Here is a 21,934-nt window from a genome sequence, read left to right on the forward strand (position 1 = left end):
TAATTCCTTTTTATTATTGAATAGTAGGCCAGCATATGTATCACAGTTTGTTTATCCATTCTCCAGTTGACAGACAGTTGGGTTGTTTGGATTTTTAATGATTATGAATAAAACCAGTGTAAACATTCACGTCGTTTATATGAACTTAAGGTGTCATTTCACTTGAATGCATACCTAGGAGTTGAATTTCAGGACTGTATGTTTAAATGTATAAGAAATTGCCAAATTAAATTTTAAAATGGCTGTACGATCTTGCTTTTCTGCCAACAGTGTATGACAGTTTCAGTTGCCCTTCATCCTTGCCAGCTTTTGATATTGTCATTTATATTTATTTATTTTTATTTTAGCCATTCTGAGAACAGCACACTGGCATGTCATTATAGTTTAGCATTTCTCTACTGGATAATGATTTTAGACTTCTTTTCTTATGCCTGTTTGCCCTCCATATATTTTATTCAATGAAGTGTCTAGTTGTTGTGCCAGTTTTTAAAACTGGAGATATAATTGACATATGACATTACATTAGTTTTAGGTGTATAGCATAATGATTTTATTTTCTCTGGAACTTTCTCTTTGACCTCAGGTTATTTAGAAATATGTTGTTCAATTTCAGAATATTTGGGGGCCTTCCAGAAATCTTTCTATAATTTATTTTGGGTATAATTTCATTATGGTTTGAACATTCTTTGTATAATTTCAGTTCTTTTAAATTTGGAAAGATTTGCTTTATAACCTATATAACATGATTGAACTTGGTGAGGGTTTCCATTCTTTCAAAATGTATATTTTGCTTTTGTTAATTACAGTGTTCTATACACGTCAGTTAGGTAAAATTGTTTCTATATTCTGAACAATTTTCTGCCCACTTATTCTGCTATCTGTATTGATTACCAAAAGAGGACTGTTTCAGTCTCCAAGCATAATTGTGAATTTGTCTATTTTTCCATTCAGGATGTATTAGTTTTTGCTTCATGCATAATAATCCTAAATGTGTATATACCTAACAGCATTTAGTATATATGTTATTACACATTTCGATGAATTAACTTTCTAATTTCTCTGTGATATCCTTCTTTATATTAATATGCTCTTTGTACCTTTTTTCAATTAGTATTTTCATGATATACCTGTTTTAATATTTTTACTTTGAGCTTATCTATGTGTTCATAGTTACAAGGTTTCTTATGGACAGTGTATAGATGCATCTCACGTTTTTCTTCAGTATGTCAATTTCTTTTAATTGGTAATGTTTAGGCCTTTAATTTTTAATTTAACTGTTGATATGTGTGGCTTAAAAGCTGCCATCCTTCTAGTTGTATTCTGTTTGTTGTTCTTCTTTGTTTCTTGTCTCCTCTTTTTCTCCTACCTTGTTTTATATTTAATGTTTTATGATTCCATTTTTTCCTGCTGCAGGTTTATTACATGGTTTTCAAGTAAATTTTTTAAATGAATATAGTAGGGTTTACAACATATTAATACAGTCTTAATTTCTCATGGTGTATCTTCAAGTAATATTGTTTCGTGTGTGATGTACATACCTTCTGAAAATGAACTCCCAATTCTTCTGTCTCGTTTTAAGCAACCTGGTATTTTTGTCTATATTTTTTTGGCCCAGTCTCTCTTTACTCCGCTAAGATTCCAAATTCTGGTTCGTTACACTGCTTGGTACTGTGTCATTGCTTATTGAGGTGCTATTCATTTTTGCCTGCACCTTTTCCCCCCTTTTTGTTTTCTAGTTTGGTGGTTGCTGTTAACTTGGCTTGACATTTATTTATCTTTCTTTCTATTGTGCCTAATCAGTTTTTAATTTATTTTATTATTTCTGTAATAGTTGGCTTCCCTCATAGCTCAGTCGACTGGTCAAGAGTCTGCCTGCAATGCAGGGGACCCAGGTTTGATTCCTATGTCAGGAAGATCCCCTGGAGAAGGAAGTGGCAGCCCACTCCGGTATTCTTACCTAGAGAATCCCATGGACAGAGAAGCTTGACAGACTACAGTCCATGGGGTTACAAGAGTCAGACATGACTTAGTGACTAAACCACCACCATGGTAGTGAAGGGGAGGTGGTGACCTATAATTAATTTACAATGTTAGTTTCAAGTATGCAACATAGTGATTCAGTAGTTGTTACAAAATGTCAACTATATTCCCTGTGCTGCACAATATAACCTTGTTATTTATTTATTTGATATATAGTAATTTGTGCTTTTTTAGTCGCCTACCCCTATCTTGCCCCTCCCTCCTTCTGTCTCTCCACAGGTAACCACTTGTTTGTTCTTTATATCTGAGTCTGTTTTTGTTTGGTTATATTTATTCAATTCATTTGTTTTATTTTTAGATCCCATATGTAAGTGATGACCTATAGTATTTGCCTTTGTCTGACTTTTCTCATCATGTGTAATACTCTCCAGGTCCATCATCCATCCATGTTGTTACAAATGGCAAAATTTCATTATTTTATAAAATTATTATTTTATTATTTTTTTATAATAAAAAATCTTCTTTATCAGCTAAAATTCACTGTATTTTAGATTTCAGGTATTGTATTCTTTCTGCTTTAGGATTTATATTTGGTGATTTTATGCAGTTTTCATATTTCATTGGAATTCCTTCATTCCTTTGCCCAATATATCTATGGTTTTAGTTTCATTAAAATAAAAATATTTTTGCATCTACACATTTACAAATTCTAACATTTGAGTCATATCTTGGTCTTTCTATTAACTGATTTTTCTCCTGAATGTTTTGTCATGTTTTATTGTTTCTTCACGTGGCTACCTACTCCAGTATTCTTGCCTGAAAAATTCCATAGACAGAGGAGCCTGGTAGGCTATGGTTGCAAGGAGTCAGACTGAGCAATTAAAACACACACACACACTCACAGAACTCATGTTCTCTAAATCTCCAAATCTCAGGTGTTTTTTCTATAACTTGGGAATAATATGACCTGCCTCCTAGAGCTGTTGTGAAATAAACCAGTTTTAGGTAAAATTTAAAAAAAAATAAAAGCTCACACAATGACTGCTATGGTAAGGGCTCAATAAATGGTAAATGGTGATGACTGTGACAGTAGAGATGATGATGATGGTGGTTAAAGTGTAATCATTAAAATAAAGACTTGGAGTCAAATAGGTTCGGTTGTATAGAGTTTTGATACTTGGATATTTGATGGGTTTTAGGATTTGGAGAAACTGTTGAACTTATCAAAGCATATATATTTTCATCTTTAAGATGATAATTCTTTGAGTTGCTGTGAAGATTAAAGGGGAACTGCTCAGAAAAGTGCTTGGCACTAGATAAATACTCCATAAATGTTAGCCCTTATTCTCATTATTTATAAGAAAAGACACTAATAGTTCCAGTGAAAATATTTAACAAATTCCTTACTCTTCTTAAGGGATTAGAAGAGAATGGTTCATGTCATAATTAAGAGGATTTACTGAAGACGCTAGTACCAAATAAATAAATAAATAAACAAAAGACTGAAAAGCTAAAATAATAGCCAAGTTTTAAAAATATCTTTTGTTGTCAGCTCTTTTGAGATTTTCATCTGAGATGAGAAAAGAAAATTGAGTCCTTTTTGCTTTTCTTTCTATGGGGCTCTTTCCCCTATATTTCAAACACAAAATAGCTTTCCTTGCCACCTGCCTTGGGCTGATAATGCCAAAGAATCACTTCCTGCCCAAGTGATTTTCAGGCTCTGAGTTGGCACCATAAATCTCAGCAAATCCTTGATGGGGCTGAGGATGAGTGGAAGTCATTATTATGGGTCTTTTGGACTCATTCTGTCTACAGTATAATAAATACCACCGTGGGACACTGCCCTGCAGACAAAGCATCATTTGAGTTCTTTGTGTGCACTTCCCATCAGCGAGTCATAAATGGAATGCCGTAATATGTCCATTGTATATACATTTTTTAATAAATAAGTCTCACAAAGACAATATGCTTGTCCCATTTAATCTCAGCTCTTAACTATGAAAATACAGCACATTTCCCACTCTAGTGAAATGATGCAGGAAAGGCCTGAGCCAGTCTGGCTCCTGGCAGGCCATCTGAGGAACACCTGGCAGAAGCCATCATGTGTGCTAAGGCTCGGTTCCCTAACGCCTAAGTTTTCCAATTATAATTTGATCAAGGAACATAATGACCATCATAAGGAATTTAAGAGTGTACTGTCTACTATCCTTTAATTTACAAATAACAGAAGATTCATCTCAAGCAAGCTTCAACAGAAAAGTAAGGTGTAGGCTTACTGCAGCTTCCCACAGGTTAGGACCAAGACCCAGGTTGTCTCCTTGCCTTTTTTCCATGCATGAGCATAAGAAGGCTGCCCATTTCTCCAAAGGCTGAAAGCTTCCTTGTTCTTATGTGTTGAGGGTAGAAATAAAAGAGTTTAGGGTTTCAGTCTGATTGGAGTCCCTTAGGTCCAGTGCCCACCTCTGAACCAGTTACTTTTTTCAGGGGAAGAAGTTGTCCCAGTCAGTTTAGGCCCAGGTAACATGTCTGGGCAGGGTTAGCTCCTCAGAAGCACCTGGGCTGCCTGGAGGAAGGGTGGATTCCTGCACAAAGAGTAGGGTTTTGGTACCAAAGAAGGGAGATTGAATATCAAAGAAAACTGCTCTAGTGGGTAGGGCGGGGACCTCTTTTTTCCTGAAATCAGCTAGAAGTAAAGGGGTTTTGGATCTTGAACAATTGTTCAAATAAACAGTTCTGGTCTGCTAAACCTTGTACTTTATTCTGCACAACTCACTTGTCTCCGAGCTTGTACTACTTTGGATTATATTTTTGTCTTTCATTCTTTTTCCATCATTAGTCAGTAAGCTTCAGTACTGAGCTGATGCATATAGGAAACAAAAATGAAGATCTATTCCTCACTCTCAGGAGTCTAGGAGACCAAATTGTCTAAACTGAAAAAAAAAAAAGTTACCTTTGTCTGGTTATGAACAGAGATAGAGGAATGAGGAAGGGAGGGAGAAAGAGAGGGAGGAAGAAAGAAAGGAAGAGAAAAAGGGAGGAAGGAAAGGAGAGAAGACTATGGCTGGCTTGCTCACCTACTGTATGGTTAAGTAAATCAGCCCCTTCTGCCACCAGCCTTGTGTGTGTTTGTGTGTGTGTGTCACTCAGATCATGTCTGAAGCTTTGAGACCCCATGGACTGTAGCCCGCAAAGCTCCTCTGTCCATGGGATTTCCCAGGCAACCATACTGGAATGGGTTGCCATTTCCTACTCCAGGAGAACCTTAGAATAGAATAAGCTATATCATGGGGGGCCTATACGGGAGCAGCAGCTTGCTGGCCGACTAACTCCTGAAATTTGAAGCATCTGTCATCATGACTTTTGATTTGAGCTTATAATAGGGATTCATTGTTTGTTTCCTTCTTTGTTTTGTTCATGGCTTTTTTTTTTTTTTTTTAACGTTTCATTGTTTTTCCTTTCTCTTGTGTTGGCCAAAATGTTCATTTGGATTTTTCCATAAGATGTTAAGTTTTATCCAACACCAGGTACTTTTATTCAGAAATGCTTTCAAAAGGCATAAAATGTTAAGGGCAGTACAAAGAACTCCAGTATACCCTTTATGTGAAAACTCCATTCAAGTTTCAGTAATGGTCTCAGGAATGCCTTTCATAGTAGAGGGTCCAGTTCAGGACCACGTATTGCGTTGAGTTGTCATACCTCTCCAGATTCCTTCCATCGAGAGTAGATGCCTCGCTTTTCCTTAACATCTGCAGGCTGGGCATTTTATAGAATGTCTCTGGGTTTGGGTTTGTCTGATGTTATCCATGATTAGGTCCAAGTTACGCATTTTTTAACCAGAATGCCTCCAGGGAGGCCTCTTGTTGAACCTCATCTTTACTTACTCTATAGGATAACAATTCCATGTGTTTGCCAGTATTACCAAAAGAGAATTTTCCATAACTTACAGTGTTCATATGGTTCTAAATGCAGCCTAGAGTGTTGATGTCTATGTTCCAGCCTTTTTGGGTGTGGTGGTACAAGAGGGGGAAAAGGCAATTCCACTCCACAAAGATATAGAAGTGTGTGTGTATGGGTGATCCAGGTACCTGCAACAGGTCATGGGAGAACGAAGGAGGACCTACTTCCTCATGTGAAGGAGCACTTCATGGGAAAAATAACAGTCAGTCATTTAGAAATGAATCTGGATTCTCCAGGGGTTTGGAAAGAAGTGACTGCAACACTCAGCCTTTTGATTTCTGAGCAAGCAGCATCAGCATTATCTGAGAGCAGATGAGAAAGGCAGAATCATGGGTGTCATACTAGTCCTACTGAACAGAATCTGCATTTCAACCAGATCTTCAGGTCATTTGTAGCATGGTGAGTTTGAGGAATGCTTATCCAGGCCAGTATGGATCAGTCAAGTAGCTTAGAAAATAGAGAAGCTTTGGTACTAGAGGGATTCTAATGTAATTTGGTTTAGGTGCAGTCTAGGCATGTGTTTAAAGTGAAGTGAAAAGCTCCCCCAGGAAATTCCAGCAAGCCACCCAGACTAGCAGAGCTTTGCTTCGATCTCAGTACTGAAGGAAAGGAAGCATAGTGCATTCAAGGACCCATGGTAGGTCAGCAAGCCTGGTTGTTGGGAAGGAGCATGCTAGCTTACATGTCAGGGCAGTTGAACACATGGGGATGGAGAGAGAGTACACTGGATCAAGCAGGGCTTTGTTTCACTCCACTGTAGACCATTGACTCAGTGCGAGGGGGCCATGGGTAGGTGGGAAGAGGGGGAAGGATTCCACCACCTCAAGAATAGAGAAGAGGCTATGTCAGGGAAACTGCTTGGAATGTATGCTACAAATCAAGCAGGGTGGCAGGGCCGGCTGCATAATGTATGGGGCACAGTACAAAGTGAAAATAGGGGCTGCTTGTTCAAAAAAATGGTGTTATTAAAGTTGTGAAAGGTAAAAGCATTTCCTTTTTTCTGTGGTCTTTCTTGACCTGTCATGACACTTTTACTCACCTATTTAATATCCTGCTCCTTCAGGCACAGGGACATTCACTGTGTAGGTGCAGGTCCTCACAGACATCCTGGATTCTGTCTCTGTTGCTCAGTGGGATGTGCAGCTAGTGCTGGGGGTCCTTTCCACTAGCACAGGACTGAGGTGCCATGTCCTGCTTAGAGAAGAGGACTCCGTCTCCCCTCCATGGCTCCACCACTTCATCTCATAGTGGATGGTCAATCCCCTGGGGGTTTGCATTTTAGCATCAAGACACACTTAGTACCTGGAGAAGGGGCTAAGTGAGAGGTTTACTCCTGTTAGGTCTCTGGTTGAAAATGCAGTGGTACTATGTATGTATGCTATGGTACAGCCCCCTCCCCTCCACACCCCCAGGCCTTGATGCTCCCCATTCCTGCACCCAGCGCTTCACCAGGGCTGGAGGGTGATAAGGTTGGTGGTCCAGGACAGGAGCCAGGCAACTAGGAACCTCTCATCTTTCACACCCCTCATGCATGCCCCATTCTCCCTTGGACTTCGCTTATAAAACACAAATTCAAAGATAAGATTAAAAAATTCAAGATAGCCCTGCCCGCAGAGCAGTAAACCCGAAGTGGCCAGGCCGTCTAAATGTAACTGCTCTGCTCTGTCTCCCTGTGTGACTGTACTGACCACTTGCCTATCAAGCTGGCCCTGGGGGTGGGAGGCATTGAGGAAATGGTCAAATCAGGGCATGGTGATGTTAAAGAGGGAAGCCCTGTGAATAACTTCAAGATCTCTAATTTGTGTGACTCATTAGATGGTGGCACCAGTAGGAGATAAAGGGAACCAGGGGGAATAATTATTGAAAATGGGGATAAGGGCATGTTTTAGGTAGCTATGAATACTTCCTTTGTTCCAACATTTAATCCGCTCATTTCTCTGGTTTAATTGCAGAGGTTGCTGTTTTTCGAACAATGGCAAACAATAACGGGGGGAAATGAACCTCCATGACTTCTTCTGATTCTAGACAGCTCTGAGTGTTCTATTCTGCAGTACGATGCTAAATTTGGTTCACAATCAAGTGCCTATTTCTGTTCTCTTGAGGACTGTTTTCAGGGGTGGAATTTTTGTCAAATGTCTTGTAGGCACCTATTAGACAGATCCCACAGTGCTGGCTCTTTTCCAACTCTGCATAGGATGTCTTACATGAGTACATTTCCTGGAAGGATGTGAAAAGGTAAAGTGGGGCCTCCTTGTAGCCCCAGACTGAGGACAAAGTGATGTGAGCACCACAGTTTCTAAAGGGAGAAAACATTTAGCTGGCTCTAATTCAGAATTGGAACCCCTCCCCTAACCCCCACCCTCAAGTTTATTTGAAGGTTAACAACTGGTCCATCTTTGGTCTACCACAGAAAGAGTGAGGGGCCTAGCAAGGAGATCGGGGTTCATAGAAAGAGGTGTTTTCCTCCAGGGAATACTTCTCCTTGCCAGGGTCCAGGTGGGTGGTGGGAAATTCTCTAAGAGTCTTCTGTGTTTTGGAAGTATCTGAAAGAGGGCGAGGCCAGCACTGGCCAAATGTCTGCTGAGTGGCAGGTGTGATGATGTGTCCTATCTAAGCAGGAGAAAGAGATCTGGAGAGAGAGGCCTAGGCTTGGGGAAAGAGCAAGTGGCCTATGGCTGGGCCAGCAAAGATACCTGTTTCCCAGGGGACAGGTGGACAGTATGGAAGATTGTCGGCATTTTGCTTAAACTCAACAAAGGGTTGCTCTCCAGGTGAGGTACGCACTAAGGGCAAGAGGCTGTGAGGCGAATGCTGAAGGCAAGAACTACATGAATGGTCATGTTGGAGCTGTGTTGAGGAGCTCTAGATTCTCAGGAGAATCCACGATAACCTCACAAAAAAGCCAGCATTGTGGTCCTGAGCCACATGGAGGACACCAAAGGCCAAACTGTTACAAAAGCTGTGGCGAGAGATTACACCAAGGCCTGGTGAGTAGGAAAAGCTTGCTTCTCTTCTGCTCCATTTCCCCATCCCAAATGACTGAAGGAGCTAGAAAATAGAACCTTGAAGGAATGACAAGTGTAGAGCTTCAAACTAGATAGGACGTTAAAGCAGTAAACTAGATTGGACTAATTTTATTAACCTCAAGTGGTCAGAAAGTTAGAGAATCTATACATAGTATCATTTCTAGTTGAGAAAATAAAAATTCAATACAGTGGGGTTGAAAATAGAGACAAAAACATTGTTTCAGAAACTCCCTGGTGGTTCAGTGGCTAGAACTCTGCATTTTCGCCGTCGAGGGCCAGCTTCGATCCATGGTCAGGGCGCTAGGCTCTCACAAGATGCGCCATGTGGCAAAAAAAAAAAAAAAAAAAAAAAAATTGTTTCGTGTTGCTATCTCTATTAAGCTGAGACAACTCAATAAGCTTGTTTATTTGCATTCCTGGGTTAATCCTCATGCTCTGTGCTATATTTTAGTATCCTACTGAAGTGTGTTTGCTGCGTTTCACTTAAGATCTTTGCATCAGTATTCATAAAAGAGATTATTCTATAGCTTTTCTTTCTTTTCTTTTTTTTGTATAATCTTGGTCAGATTTTATATCAAGGTCCTTGATGAAAGGAATTCAAAGTATTTTCTTCTTTCTTGTGCTCTGAAGCAGCTTAACTATTTTAGAACTACATGTGCCTTGACATGCTAATGTGATTCACCTGTGAAATTTCCCTGACACTTTCGAGTGTGAGCAGGGGAGGCCCTGCTGTTCATTCTTTCACCTGGTTTGAACTGAACCATGAGTAAGTGCTGGTGTTCCCCTTTTACTTCTCCCATGCCACAGGAAACCATGGCTATGATTTGGAAGACGGCCTCAATATTTAATTTCTAGTTTAAATTTAAGCCATTTGTCACACAAGGCTTGCTCTCCACAATTTATGGGCCTGGGTCAGTGTAGGACATTTAGGGGCACATTGGGAGAAACAAGCATCTCCCCACCTCCAAAGAGAGTAGGGTCTTTTGGAGATCCACACGCCCGATCTACTCCAAGAATACTACAACCTAGAATATGGTCATTGTCAGATTCAAATCACTTCCCCGTGACTTACTCATTGTCTTTTATCTTTGGATAAAATATGGAAAATTTGTAAATGATAAAAATTGATAAAAGGTTAAAAAAACTTTAAAAGGTTTTAAGATTCTGTCCTGCCCAATTATTTTTTAAGCCATTATTTTGTACCCAGTTAATCAAAAGCAAACCAACCAAGTTCCCCAAGCATGCATCCTGGGGTCCTCTGGGAACTTAGCCATAGGTTCCCCCTACCACCACTACCATACACACTTGTCCAGGCAGCATTCGGGGGAAGCAGTACAACCGCTTTCCTCATCGCGGTAGCAAAGCCCCCTTGGCAGATAGTTAGTGCCTGTTGTCAAGGAAGGCTGTCTTAAAATTGCATCATCATTTTTCCTGTAGTTCTTTCTCTGTCTGCTGTGGATGGAAGAGGGAGGACTGGGTTATTTCAGTTCCGGCAATGGACACATCAAAACTGTTTCCCTTTTCCCTACTCTGTTTCCCTTGAGGACCTAATTTATTTCACGCATTTTGACCTATCTCTGCTGAAACGACCGCTGCGGTTCTCTGTTGAGGCCTTTCCCTTCCGCCTTTTCTGGCCCGCAGGCCAACCCCCCAGGCCACAGTCCTCTGCACAGTGATGTCAGTCTGGCTGCTGGGCCCAGCTGGATGGAGGTGTGTTTTATGAAGTTCAACCCTGCACCCTGGGCCATAAATACACGTTGTGCACATAAATGTACAGCTAACACTGGCCAGACCCCTCCAAAGAACCCTGTTAATAAGCAGACAGTAAGTCTTGAAAATATGGAAAAGCAGTTAATCTTTCCGCTGGCAAATCCTTCATAGGGGGTTGTTTTCCTCCACTGCAGTAATAGCTGCCTGCAAAGATTTTCATCTCCTAGGACTTGAGGTATAAGTAGGGGGTTACTGTGGAGCTTCATGAGCGCACTTGGGAAGTCTTCACCTTATGGGGTAATGTGTTAAAAGGAATAATGTCCTATACTGGTCATTATTAAGCATCCATATTGAGTCTGGGTCTGCCCTCAAGGGGCTTGAGCACTAATAATTCCAATACAAGACAGAAAGCCGGTTGCCTATGACTGCAGTCCCACAACAGGCCTGGGCTCCAGAGGTGTGCAGCTCTGCCTGTGTTTCTCTAGGAAGTCACTTAGTCTATTGTTTCCCCTTCTTTGAAATGGGCACAATCACGTCTTTTTTCATATAGCTTCTGTAGAAGTTTACTTACGCTCTCTGAGTCCCAGTTTTCTCTTTTGTGAAATAAGAAAATCAATATTCTTTGCTCTCAGCACAATATTCCATTTTATAAATGTTTAAAGAATACCTGTATATATTCTTCTTATAGAGAACTCCAGTATTATAGATTACGTTCGTGATAACCCTGTATGTGAGACAGCAAAAGAGACACAGATGTATAGAACAGACTTTTGGACTCTGTGGGAGTGGGAGAGGGTGGGATGATTTGGGAGAATGGCATTGAAACATGTATACTCTCATGTAAGAAACGAATCGCCAGTCTAGGTTCGATACAGGATACAAGATGCTTGGGGCTGGTGCACTGGGATGACCCAGAGAGATGATATGGGGAGGGTGGTGGGACAGGGGTTCAGAATTGGGAACTCATGTACACCCGTGGTGGATTCATGTCAATGTATGGCAAAACCAGTACAGTATTGTAAAGTAAAATAAAAAATAAAATAAATGAAATAAAATATAGATTACGTTCGTTTCCATGGACAATTATTCCCAGTCTTCTCCTCTTTTCCACTGCTGCCATCCTGTCCTCTCACCCCCATCTCCTCCTCCCTTGCTCTCTCTCCCACTGATGATATGATAGGAGGATCAAACTTGAGGATGGGGATTGGGGTTCAGTAGACAAAACGTGCATGGAGCCAATACATGCTTGCTTTCTGGAGAGACGAAAGGTCAAGGTTGTAAACTGCCTCTAATCTGTTGAACAGCCATGACTTCTATCTATGTGTCTCAGGTAGAGAAAGGGTGTTGCCAGTGGGTTGACTGGAAGGAGAACATAGATGGTGGCTGTCAGTTTGGAGACGACATGATTTGTGCCTTAAAAAATATTTAATTTCGCTTGGTCCTTACGTTTCTTTTATCATTAGAAAGACACGTCATATGTTCTGATCTTTTTTTGTGTTCTACCCACATGTGCTCTACTTGCTTTATACATTTATTCCTTCTGTGTTATCTCATGTTATTCCTAACACAAATGATAAGTCTTATCCATCCCATTTATTTTTCCTATTCTCTGTAGCAGAATCAAATACTGTTAGATGAGTATTTTGAAATATTCCTAAAAATATTTATGTATAGTTTTGCAACATTATTTTCCCATTACTATGTTTTGGATATCTTTCATAACACTAAATAGACATATTTTACCCTTTCATCTGTTGCCAAGTAAGCCATAAAAGAGATACACTGTTGGTTATTTAATCATTCCTCTACTGATGGACTTTCAGATGGATTTTGTTTTTTCCTCCTCTCCATGAACAAGGTTACCAAGAGCATCTTTATATGTCATCTTGGGTTCTTGAACAATAATTTCTCTTACTGATAAGTAAAACTACTGGAAAAGTAGGATCTAAATCATTTTCACTGAAACAGTAACAAATTGTTCATATATTGCCTATAAAAGTTTACTTTCCCACCAACAGTGTAAAATAATAGTCATTTCTTCAAACTCTCAGTCATTTGATAGTACCATAAAGTTTTGCCATTCTGATGATAAAAAATGAGTTTGATTATTTCAATTTCATTTTAATTTAGACATACTTAATTTTAGTGAGATTAGACCCCTTTTACATATCAGTTGTCCATCTGTGTTTCCTCTTCTGTAAATTATCTCATGGGTTTTAATACTAATTAAGGGCAAACAATTTCCTTCTTCTCTCTTTTTTCTTATAAACTCAATTTTATACAGTTGTCCAGACTATATTTATATGAAATCTTAGGATCATCACCTCAAATTCCATCAAAATTCCTGTTGGGATTTTATTGAGATTGCTTTGAATTAAAAGATTACTTGAAGGAGAATGACACCTTTAATATATAACTGTTCTCTTTCACCACCACTGTGGAATTAGGGTTTTTTTATGTTTAGTAAAGTTTGATCATTTTCTTCATAAACATCTTTTACTAGATTTATTCTTGGGCATTTCACAGTAATTATTGATACTATCAATGGTTCTTTATTTCATAAATATTTTTTCATTGGTTATTGCCAGTGTCAAGGAAGGACTGTGGTTTTATATGCTGATTATGTAACTGGTTAGCTTGCTTGGTTCTTTTCTGTGTTCTAATAGTTGGTCAGTGGGTTCATATGGATTTTCTACAAACATGGTATCTGTTCTTTGGGTGATTTGGTAGTTTTCATTTGTGGGTAGATTCTCAATGAGCATTTCAGATTTTTTTCATGCAGTTGGTTTGCTTGTGTTTTTATAGCCTGGCCAAATGTTGATAATTTATACATTATCCTCCAACCTGTGTTTGCTCTAAGTTTTCAAATTATTTATAATGATATACATAATACTCACTTAAGAGGTTTACAATGCCTCTGTCTCTTTTGGGTTTTAATGTAACTTTGTAACTTCTTTGTCTTGATCAGGAGTGTCAGAAGTAGACTTATGTCCTTGTTCTTTTAAGTCTGAGTTTGATTCTTCTAGTTATCTTCACAGTTTTACTTGCATTTTCTTCTTCTTTTATCTTTATAAATTCATTCTGTCATTGGCTCAGTGAATATTTACTGAGCATCTGCTCTGTCCCAGGCATAACTCTAGGTGCTGGGGGTAAAAGATCACCATGGGCAGACACAGGCAGCTTTTTTCCCATGGAAACCACAGTTTGCTGTCAAGGGGCAGACAGTGGGCAGATAAGGAGAAAGTGGAGGCAAAGAGATTTGAGAAGAAAGGCAGTGTAGTTGTTCACTTGGTGTCCTTGACAAGAACCGATTCAAGAGTGTGGTAAGGACAACAACTTTATTGGAGTAGATGTGTGAAAGGAAAGAAGTGAGGAAGTAGAGAAACTGAAAGAGAGGGAAAGAGAAAAAAGGGGGAGAGAGCGAGCGATTGTCAGTACCTCTTCTTAGGAGTTGTACCATACATGAGGACAGGGAAACAGCGTAGTAGCTAAAGGTAAGCTAAGGGAGTTTTGTGCAAACTGAAGAGAGTGGCTAGAAAGACAGGAGGAACTGCTTATACATGCAATGATCACCTCTCTCCTCTTCCATCGGTCACATCCTTGCAGGAGCCTGGGGGCTGGACTTTGGAGAGGGGCATCAGTCCTCAGTCCCCGTGTACCGCAAGGGAGACTGGGGGTAGGATACAGGCACAGGTTTCTGTTCTTACTTTTCCAGCTTCTTGTTTCAAAAACACAGTTCATTTATTTGCAGACTTTTTTCCCAATAAAACATATTTAAGGTCACACTGCACAGATTGGGCTGTTCTCAAATTCACAAGGATTAACTGGATGTATTTTTAACTATTAATTTCCATTGTTTATATTTTTTGCTATTAATTTCTAATTTTATCCAACTATAAAAGAATATGTAATTGATGCTTTCTGCTCTTTGGAACGTGTTGCAGTTCCCTGCATTTGAAAATAGCATATTCTGGATTACTTAGGTCTATAAAGTTTTTGCTGTCAGTTTTATTAATAAATAAGTCATGTGTCCATCAAATAGTTTTGGTATTTCTATCAGCTTGTACATCATGATCATAAAAATTCATGTCATATCTTATTATACTATATATACTCTAAAGAATAGAATACATTTATTTAGAGAAAGATGAATAAAGATAACTTACAGAGAAATCGGCCATTTTTTTAAGATTATAGTCTAAACTGAGTAAACCAAATTTGGTAAAAATATCATGAAAAATTTATGTGACAGGATTCTGGACGTGAGGCTAAATATTCAGTTAATCTATTTGCTCTAGAAGAATACGGGATTTGTTCTCCAACTTGTTCCTCCAAAGAGCTGGTATTTCTGGTTCAAGGAGTATTATTATGATGACATTACTTTGTCATTTCAGTGTAGTGGGTCAGATGAGAAAGAGGTATCATTAAAATTACTTATGTTGGACTAAGTGTACAGATGGGCCCAGAAGATTAAAAAAAAAAAAAAAAAAGTGAGGAAGGAAAGCCCAAGATGGCAGGGTCGAAGTATGTGCACTCATCTTCTCCTGTGAGAACACCAAAATCATGAGTAGCTATATGGCCTTTGTGCCAGCATAACCTGGTCTCTGAGACGACTGGAGCTCCTTAACCAACTAGCATTGATTTCATCCTAAACAATATGCCTCTGTTAGGGGCAGACATTGTGCAAAGTGATTCAGGGAAAAGTCTAGGAAGTTCGTGTTCTTTTATGATTACTATGACATGGCTTCAGTCTATCCTTGAGGTTAGGAGGAGAGAAACATACACTCAGAAGAACATCAAATGCAACTTGCAATGGTGTTTAAGCCCTAGGAGAAGAAAATGAGTCTTGGAAAAGCCTAACCTCTTAGAGCTTAGAAACTGAGGTCATTTAGCCAACTCTGACTCTCCTGTTTCATGGACATAAAAGTCTAGTCTTTCCAAGATGAGTTGTGTGAGCTACCTATGGACATAGCTGTTGTCTTCTTAGTGAAGCTTCGGAATTGAAATGAAGAGCCTCATGGAAAGAGGCAACTTGAGTAGTAAACCAGTCTCTGAAACTTGTTTTCCAAAATACTATAGCAGCTCTCCCACTCTGGAGGAAGTTTTCCTCATGGCTGTTAACCTGGGGAACGGTAAATGACCACTCACTATCTCTCTGCCTCTTGTTCCAACAGGTCCTTTGTCATTCAGCAGATCCCGAGCAGCAATTTGTTCATGGTGGTGGTGGACAGCAGCTGCCTCTGTGAGTCTGTGGCCCCCATCACCATGGCACCCATTGAAATCAGGTATATCCTTTTGTGTGTCAGTCCAGCCGCTGATGAAGCTGGTAAGGGGGATCAACAGTAAGGAAACACAGGGGGAAAATCTGAGAGGGAGAGATGATATTCTTTCCACTGTTAGAGAACAGGTGTTAAGGGAGCTAAGTCCCAAGTTTTGACATCTGAAATGCAGAATAAGGAAAAGGAGCATCTTGGAAATATGCCTTAACTACAGTCAACATAATGAATCACTTAAGTGTGAACGTTTAAAGGCCCAGAAGATCAGAAGGCGTCCGGAATCTTGTCATGGCTTCCATCCTGAGGTAATCTGATACCCCCTCCTACTCTTTTACCATCAGATTCTCCATGAGGATCTCACAGCCGTCAGAGAACTATAGCTCAAAATTTACTCTTGAGAAAGTCATCCCTTTCAGGCAAACCAAGAAATAATATATAGGAATGCTAATGGTACTCTACATTCAGCCTCTCAATGCCTTCTTATTTAGTCTGTACTTAATAGTCTTTTCTTATTATATTCACATGTATTTTTTAAAAGCCTCTTTACTATCTTCCCTTTTACAAATGTGCTATAGTTTTACCACTTTCCACTATTTCACATAAAGTGGCTCTGACCATCTTGTTTTACTTATTTCAAATTGTAGTTAAAGTTATTTTCCCTTGCTTACTTTTAGACAGCCTTTTACTTATAAAATATTCATGTAAAGCAAAAGTCACAATACTAATGTCAGATCAATAGTCACAATATCTAAATGTGGGATAATAAGCCTTTAAACCCCCTATAACACATGAGGTCACAACTATAAAGGCACTACATTTACACCAAAAGTGATGATCAGAGAAAAAATTAAGCTTCTAGTAAGAAAAGTAAACTTATAGATGTAGGTGAATTGTGTCCTTCAAAGTTGTAGGCAAAAAATTTAAATATAGCAAAAAAATTGCAATTTAAAAATACTCCACCTCCATCTTGAAAAATAGAAAACTAGTCTAGACCAATTTTTATAGGGATACTGAGAAGATATTTATTTTTTGTAAAATGCCACTGTAGCCCACTGAGTGTTAATGTCACCTGTAAATACCAAATAATTTTAATGTTATTTAAACTATCCAAATACTAGGAAATATTTTAAAGTCAGAGTAGTGCCAAGAAGAATTTGGAATTTATTGAGAATGTTTGCCTCTATGTTCAAGGGAGAGTTCGATAACATATGCTGTAAAGGCTTTTGATAAAATCCAATGATCACCTCTAATAAAAGGTCTATGTTAAATAGAAATATGAATAATTGTCCCAAAACAATAAAGCCACTTCATTTGAAACCAGAACTGCATGCTGCTGCTGCTGCTGCTAAGTTGCTGTGGTCGTGTCTGACTCTGTGCAACCCCATAAACAGCAGCCCACCAGGCTCCTCCATCCCCAGGATTCTCCAGGCAAGAATACTGGAGTGGGTTGCTTTTTCCTTCTCCAGTGCATGCATGCATGCTAAGTCCCTTCAGTCATGTCCAACTCTGTGTGACCCCACAGACGGCAGCCCACCAGGCTCCTCTGTCCACAGGATTCCCCAGGCAAGAATACTGGAGTGTGTTGTTATTTCCTTCTTCCCAGAACTGCATACTTAGCACTAAATTCACAAGAGTAAAAATCTTTTAAAGTTAATAAGACAAATTGCTTTGGAAACTAGATACATGATAAACACTAAAAAACAAAAGAACAACAACAATGACAAAAAAAAACCACTGTTTTTTTCTTTAAGGTTTTAGACCCAGTAGGATGAAGTCAGTGGAAAAGAATAGATACTCTTATGTATGACAGAAGTTCAGTTCAAAGGGGAGAACATAGAATGGACTTGAATGGTAAATGATGGTCTCATAAGAAATTCTAGGGATTGGACCCATACTTCTGGATTGGAAGAATAGCATTATTAAAATGGACATAGTACACAAATCAGTCTACAGATTCCCTATCAAAACACCCACAACATTTCACAGAACTAGAACAAATAATCTTAAATTTTATATGTTACCATAAAAGACCCAGAATCACCAAAGCTGATCTGAGAAAAAACAACAAAGCAGGAGGCATCACCATCCCAGGTTTAAGACAGTGCTATGAAGCTACAGTAATCAAAACAGCATGGCGTTGCCACAAAAACAGACATGTGGATAATGGAGCAGGATAGAAAGCCAAGAAATAAACCCACATGCCTATGGCAATTAATCTTCAACAAAGGAGGCAAGAATATACTATGGGAAAAAGATAACCTCTTCAACAAGTGGTGTTGGGAAGGCTGGACAGTCACATGTAAACCAGTGAAGTTAGAACACATCCTCACACCAGAAACAAAAATAAATTCAAAATGCCTTAAAGGTTTAAATATAAGACATAGCACCATAAAACTCCTAGAAGAAAACATAGGCAAGACATTTTCTGGTATAAATTGTACCAATGTTTTCTTAGGTCATTCTCCTAAGGCAATAGAAATAAAGTAAAAATAAACAGATGAGGCCAATCAAACTTATAAGCTTTTATACAGCAAAGAAAACTATAAACAAAACAAAAGGAAAACCTAAGGGGTGGAAGAAAATATTTGCAAATGATGCAACTGAAAGGGCTTAATTTCCAAAATATACAACAGCTCATACAACTCAAAAACAAAACAAAGCCAGACAGCCCGGTTGAAAAATGAGCAGATGACCTAAATAGACATTTCTCCAAAGAAGACATACAGGTGACCAACAGGCACATGAAAAGATACTCATCATCACTAATTATTAGAGAAATGCAAATCACAACTACAATGAGACACCACCTTATACCAGTCAGAATGACCATCATTAAAAGGTGTACAAATAACAAATGTTGAAGGGAATGTGGAGAAAAGGGAACCCTCCTACACTTTTGATAAAAATGTAAATTAGTGCAGCCACTGTGGGAAACAATATGGATGTTCCTCATAAAAGTAAAAGTAGGGTTGCCATATGATCCAGCAATCTCACTACTGGACATGTATCCAGACAAAAATATCATTTGAAAAGATATATGCAACCCTGTCTTCACAAAAGCACTGTTTACAGTAGGCAAGACATAGAAAGAATCTAAATGTCCACCAACAGATGAATCTATTAAGATGTGTAGTGTGTGTATATATATATAATGGAATATTACTCAGCCATACAAAAGAATGAAGTAATGCCATTTGAAGCAACTTGGAGGAACCTAGAGATTATTATACTAGCTGAACTAAATCAGAAAGAGAAAGACAAATACCATATGATATCCCTTATATGTGGAATCTAAATATGTCACAAATGAGCATATCTACAAAACAGAAACAAACTCACAGATATAGAGGTGGGGGGAAAGGATTGGAAATCTGGGATTAACAAGTCAAAGTTATTATAAATGGGATGGATAAACAACAAGGTCCTACTGTATAGCACAAGGAACTTTACTCAGTGTTCTGTGATAAACCATAATGGAAAATAAAATGGGAATATATATATATATATAGTATACTTTGCTGTACAACAGAAATTAATATAACATTGCAGATCAATTATATGCCAATGAAATTTCTAAAAGAAATTCTAGATATTGAAGAGACCTTCCTATCCAAGACCAAAAAAAGTGGAAGAAAAACATTTATTTAACTATATAAAAATTATAACCTATGATGAAAAAAGATGACTGAGAGTCTGTATCCAATTTATAGAACCTGAATACATTTATAAATCAAAGCATAAAGAGCTCTTTAAATTGATGAAGCAAAAACTGCATTTAAAAATAGACCAAGCTCTGAGACTTCCCTAGAGGTCCAGTGGTTGGGACTTTGCCTTCCAATGCAGGGAGTGCAAGTTCAATCCCTGGTTGGGGAACTGGGGTCCCACATGCCTCACGGCCAAGAAACCAAAATTTAAGAAACAGAAGCAATGTTGTACCAAGTTCAATAAAGATTTTAAAAATGAACTATAAAAAAAGGATCTTTAAAAAAAAAAGAAACAATTAACCAAGGACATAAAAGATACAAGTCATTGGATGATCAGAAAATACAGGTACCAGTGAAATATCTGGCAATAACCATTGAAGGCAAAAATATCCTTTAGCTCTGCACTCTTATTCCTGGACATCTTTACCTTAGGCCAGAGCAGGAACAAATATCATTTTTGGTGAAGGACTTGCATTCAACACTCTTTGTAACAGTAGAGAACACATGAGAAGATGAATGACCATCAATAAGAAAATAAAAATAGACTGAATAAAAGAAACTTAGAATAGTAGACATGGAGAAATTTCTATCAATTAGTAGATGAAAATCATAGTACAGAAAGGAGCAAATAATATGATTTAATTTTTGTAAAACAGAACCTCCCTTCCCTGAAATCAAAAAGAAGTCACACGTGTTAATGAAACCTTAACCAAAACCTTAGCCAAGCCTCTGAAAGGATCTGAGATGTGATCGTTTACTTAGAAGGTCAATGTTTTGCTTTTATAAAATAATCACAACAGACATCTCTACCAACAGTCCTTTACCTCTTAAATGTTCTGCATTGTAGTATGCAAAAAATTATTTTGAGTATTTTATGCATTGACAAGTGAAGTCAGAGATCGTCTTTACTAATGTGATGAAATGTACACAAGTCCATTTCCTGGACATTATCTAGATTCCAAATGATTTTGTTCATATGCTGGAGAACAGGGAGAGATCTGGGGACGCCACATACCTTGGGAATTTTGAGGCATCTTGGAATCCGTCTCCGCTCTAACCAACCCTGCCTTTCCCTGTAGGAGAATGCGAGGGAGTGTGGGGGTGCGCCGAATCTCCAGGCCAAGATGGTCCTGATCCTGTTCCCTCTGCTTTTGATGCTCTTCTCAAGGTGACATTGATGGAGATGTTCTCTTGGCATGCTAAATTATGGATAAACTGTGAACCAAACTATGGTGCGACATAGGAGACATGAAATGTAGTCCAACCATCAGCATCTCATGATTTTAAACTGTGCGTGATACAAACTCTTAAAAATATGTTGACAGAAAAGTTATCTTTTTACTTTGCCAGTCATGCAAATGTGAGTTTGCTACATTATTATCATCCTTCATCAGAAACGGGACTGCAAGTGGGCAGCATCCCTTCTGCTTGAAACCCATTGAAACCAATTTAAAACTGTGTACTTTTTAAATAAAGTATGTTAAAATCATAATCTCCTGGTTTGGGTTTTGTTATCATTTTATTGCTGAGAATACAGACTGAAAAGTGCATGAAAAAGTCACCCATTCCAGACAGCAAGAAAGAATGGTTGTTGGCAGAGACTTTACTCTAAAGCAGATTCTAGACAAGCATTTAACAATTGTTTAGATGCTCTACTCTGTTTTAAAAATATTTATAGAAGTAAATCAAAATATCATCTACACCAGAAGAATTTATTACACAGAACCCTGAACTTCAATAGAAATCATAATTTGGATGAGAACACAAGCTTCCATAATATTTAAGTGTTGAAGTATTTGGGAATAGAAATAAAGAAGTCATAAACCCTAGGAATTTGGTCTGAGAAGACTTGAAGGAGGAAAGAATGGTGACTACAAATGACTCAACTTTATTGCTTGAGAATTTGGCTTCGAGCTTTCCCCATAAATAAGAGATGAAATTCAGTCTTATATGTTACAGAATGTGAAACTACTCAGACCTGTAAGCATTAAAACACTGGATTGTGAACCAAAGAAAATAGATTCCATTGGATTGTGATTCCAAAATAACCATTCCAAGTGGAATAATTTCTGTGCCTAGGTAGAAATGAGAATGCCTTTCTTTAGAGGACAAACATCTAAAAGTCATGTGGAGAAATCAAACTCTTAAAAAAAAGGCTGCGTTAGCCTATTGATATTTTAGAAAAACTGATGTTATCATACTACTTTATACTATAATGATTCCAGTATTTATAAGAATAATAGTACTGCATTGTTATGCTTCTTTCAATTACTATTTCTCC

The 21,934-nt window shown here is 38.4% G+C and overlaps 1 protein-coding gene across 1 annotated transcript in view; it reads left to right on the forward strand.

Annotated features, from left to right (window-relative positions):
• CACNA2D3 (calcium voltage-gated channel auxiliary subunit alpha2delta 3) overlaps positions 1 to 20,940 on the forward strand; it is an 877,155-nt gene extending 856,215 nt beyond the window's left edge. Inside the window, exons 36-38 of the mRNA XM_052639295.1 lie at positions 15,848 to 15,960; positions 16,172 to 16,254; positions 20,733 to 20,940. Coding sequence (XP_052495255.1) covers positions 15,848 to 15,960; positions 16,172 to 16,254; positions 20,733 to 20,825 — 289 coding nt within the window. The 3' untranslated portion in view covers positions 20,826 to 20,940. The remainder of the gene's footprint in view (positions 1 to 15,847; positions 15,961 to 16,171; positions 16,255 to 20,732) is intronic.
• The last annotated feature ends 994 nt before the right edge of the window (positions 20,941 to 21,934 follow it).

Source organism: Budorcas taxicolor, chromosome 1, assembly GCF_023091745.1.
Source record: "Budorcas taxicolor isolate Tak-1 chromosome 1, Takin1.1, whole genome shotgun sequence".
Lineage (NCBI taxonomy): Eukaryota > Metazoa > Chordata > Mammalia > Artiodactyla > Bovidae > Budorcas > Budorcas taxicolor.